At 53.7% G+C, this 3,125-nt stretch overlaps 1 protein-coding gene across 1 annotated transcript; it reads right to left on the bottom strand.

Moving 5' to 3' along the window:
• Positions 1 to 51: 51 nt before the first annotated feature.
• Positions 52 to 2,155, bottom strand: PUNSTDRAFT_48132 (uncharacterized protein; the record flags this gene model as incomplete). Its single annotated transcript, XM_007389328.1, has 6 exons — positions 52 to 402; positions 431 to 739; positions 791 to 1,317; positions 1,367 to 1,686; positions 1,708 to 1,870; positions 1,926 to 2,155. Coding segments are annotated over 6 exons (1,900 nt in total), but the record flags the coding sequence as incomplete, so codon positions are not given.
• Positions 2,156 to 3,125: the final 970 nt, after the last annotated feature.

Genomic DNA, 3,125 nt, shown 5'->3' with positions numbered 1-3,125 from the left:
CCAGATCACGGCGGTAACAAGGAAAGACGTGAGTGTTCCGTCCGAACAGACGAAGGCCTTCGAAAGCCGGGTTACTCGTGTCGATCCTAATGCGTGTCTTCGAAAAACTGAACCAATGCGGGCCACCAGGTGACCCTAGGATGGCGTCGGCAGTCGTGGTAGAGTCAGCGTTCGAGGTGGGTGTAGGAGCATGCTCAACCCTGGAATCGCTATCGGTCGTCACGGAATTGTCGTCTTTGGGACGTTCAGGGGTGAGGAAGGTGCCAACGCCCCAGTCCTGATAGTCGAAGCGCTGGAACGTAGCGAGCAGAACCACGAGCAACGGAAGATCCAAAATGAAGTTGAGACCCGTGCTCTGAATCACTTTCTCCTTATCGAACCACCAGATACGAATGATGTCGTCTATCAAGGCAGGTCAGCATGTGTTTACGGGTTGGGAAAGAATACTCGCCGTTGACAGTCAGGTTGACGACATGTGTCCTGGAGATAGAGCTCCCGAGGATGTCATACGCGTACCTCGTTATCTGCTGCAACATTGCTCCCTCACTCTGTGTAGGATCACCTTGAATTCTCCTGCGCTTGGCTTTGCTGCCCAGAGCATCTCCAGCCTTACGCTTGGAAGAAGTAGATGTGGACGGCAGGGGGGTGATTCGGATCGACGATACGGCGGACTGTTGCGCACTGGATCTAGAACGAATGAAGGTGCCACGAGTCGATGTAGAAGCAACGGAACGCAGTGCTAGAGACCAATCAGAGCCCAACAAAAAAGGCTAAAGACGCAAAGTCATACCGTTGCTGTCTGTCAACACAGCATCGGGATTTCCGGTCCCGAGCGAGGCTTCAGACTGTAGATGGTCTTGGTCTTTGCACGTAGAAGGAGGGATCGCAGGAACGTATGTGAGATGAATATTGTCGGGGTCCACTGTATACCACTGTGGAGGTTCAGCCAACGGCTTGCCGAAGACTTTCACCTCGCCTGCGCTGAGTTGCTGTCCGTAAGTGTACGCTCTAGGGCCGCGAGGCGAAACAGTGGCAGTAGTGAAGGCGTGTGCATCCCACATGTCGTGTGCCTCAGCACCGTCCGGTCGGGGATTACTGCTACGAGTGTTCACGTCGGTAGAGCGGAAGATTCCGAAGTCCGGGCGTGATTTAGAGGAGAGGCCAACTTGCTGACTATTCGACGTGTTATGAAACATTATATGGATTCCGCGGGGAGCAGAGCGGAGAGGGAGATCGAGGTCACGCGTGGCTTGCAGGATCTTATTGAAAAGGAGAATCAGAGGCTTGTAACGATCTTTCTCCGCGGTTGCAATTCGGCTACAACGACATGAGAGCAGGAAAATAGGACAAACAGCATGACACTCACTATTCGTGTATCCTGTCCCTGATGTGTTGTGCGGTAGAGCTGTGATTCTTCTCCCCATCGAGATACTCCCAGTCGGGATTACATAACGGCGAGACTTTGCGCAGGCACTCCCCGAGTATAGGAAGAGAATCAATCAGGTCTTGTAGGTCCGGCTTCATCGAGACATCCTCTTGACCGCCCAGAGCATCTTGGTCGCCGTGAGCCTCTTGTTCGCCATGAGCCCTTGGTTCATCACGAGTCTCGTGTTCGTCGTCAGCTTCATGTTTGTCGTGAGCATCTTGTGCGCCGTCTCCGCCCTCGCCCTCTTCCTCTTTTGTTGTCTGAGCCGACACGTCACTAACCGGATCACTAAAATTCTTCTCTGCGTTTCCGGGTCCGCCTTTGTCAGTCGTGCTGCCATCCTTGCGACACCGTCGCACACACTCCAAGATCATGTCGAGCATGTCGGCGGTGAGCATGGTGTCCTGTAAGTCTTGCATAAGCCACGAGTCGAGATCTTTAGCTCTGGAAAAAGTCGTCCCCGTTAATGACTTCTTGGAAGAAAACGGCACAGACTTACGTAGGGCTGATCAAAGAGACTGAGCGAAGACCCCGGCTATTGGGGGTGTTGATGACCCGCGGACCGTCAGTCGGATTGCGCGGCGGGGTTACCAGCCTATTCCTGATGCGACCGTCTGCTGGTAGGGCAGCGCGAACCTGGGGTGCTGGGTCCCTGGGCACTGATTTCTCCTTGTCCTTGTGCGATGCAGTTGTACGTGGCTGATTCGAGTGCGGCTCGGACTGTGACATATTGAATAGACGTTATCAGACGTAGTGCAGTGGGATGACGCACTAACGAGCACGCGCGCTGGGCTACTAAAGTATTAGTGGACGAGAACAATGGAGCGGTGGCCCGGTGGGTGAGTGAGAGCAACGCGCTAGACACGCGTCAGATCTAACGTGTGTCAGCGATCACGCGCTCCGCGCGAACGGTGCGTGCCACAAGCAGTGCAATCGCCTCATTTCTTCCGCACGCTCGGTATTATAGAGGACCTAGATAGGGCCATGGCAATTTGTTTCCTCAATTTTGGATTCACGCGTACTCTAGAGTACATCCTAACACTAGCAACGTTTGACGAAAACGGTTCGGCGGAATCGCAAGGCGGCGCTCGGCGTGGGACACGCATGCCAGGGCATGCCAATGACACGCTCCCACTGTGGCCGACTAGAAGATGTTGAACGCGTCGAGTATATGGCATGCCGCACCTACGCGCACGTGTACGGTGGGTGTGGTACCTCCACTTTAGCTACTGGACGCTTGACACTCGGGTCCACATCACGGGGTGGTTACCTACACCGTTTCCCTGCAATTTCAAAGTTCGTGGCCCAAGCCACATAGGAACATCTCCAACACGCATGCTACACATTGAGCAACGAATCTGTTCAATGCCCCAGGGTGCATGTATTGTCCACCGACTTGAGTGCGCGCATGATTCTGTCAGTGCTTACGAAGCAGAATCAAGCACTGAAGATATATTGAATCCGGATCTACTTCATCTCGTAGCAGATCACTGTACACTGCTGCTGCGATCGCGGGCAGGTCCACGTCTTGCATCGACTTGGATTAGAACCAAATGTGAACAATAATCGATCAGCCGTTATGACTACTCACTTCAGACGTCCCAAAGACATTTGAGCGACGAATAGATAGATCACTCCGTCACGTTGCGCTCACAGGTACTCGAGAAGGCAAAGAATGCGTTCGGTAGGCGCGGTGACG

This window comes from Punctularia strigosozonata, assembly GCF_000264995.1.
Source record: "Punctularia strigosozonata HHB-11173 SS5 unplaced genomic scaffold PUNSTscaffold_54, whole genome shotgun sequence".
NCBI lineage: Eukaryota > Fungi > Basidiomycota > Agaricomycetes > Corticiales > Punctulariaceae > Punctularia > Punctularia strigosozonata.
The sequence above is the reverse complement of the archived record's forward strand: the minus strand, read 5'-3'. Positions and strand labels throughout refer to the sequence as shown.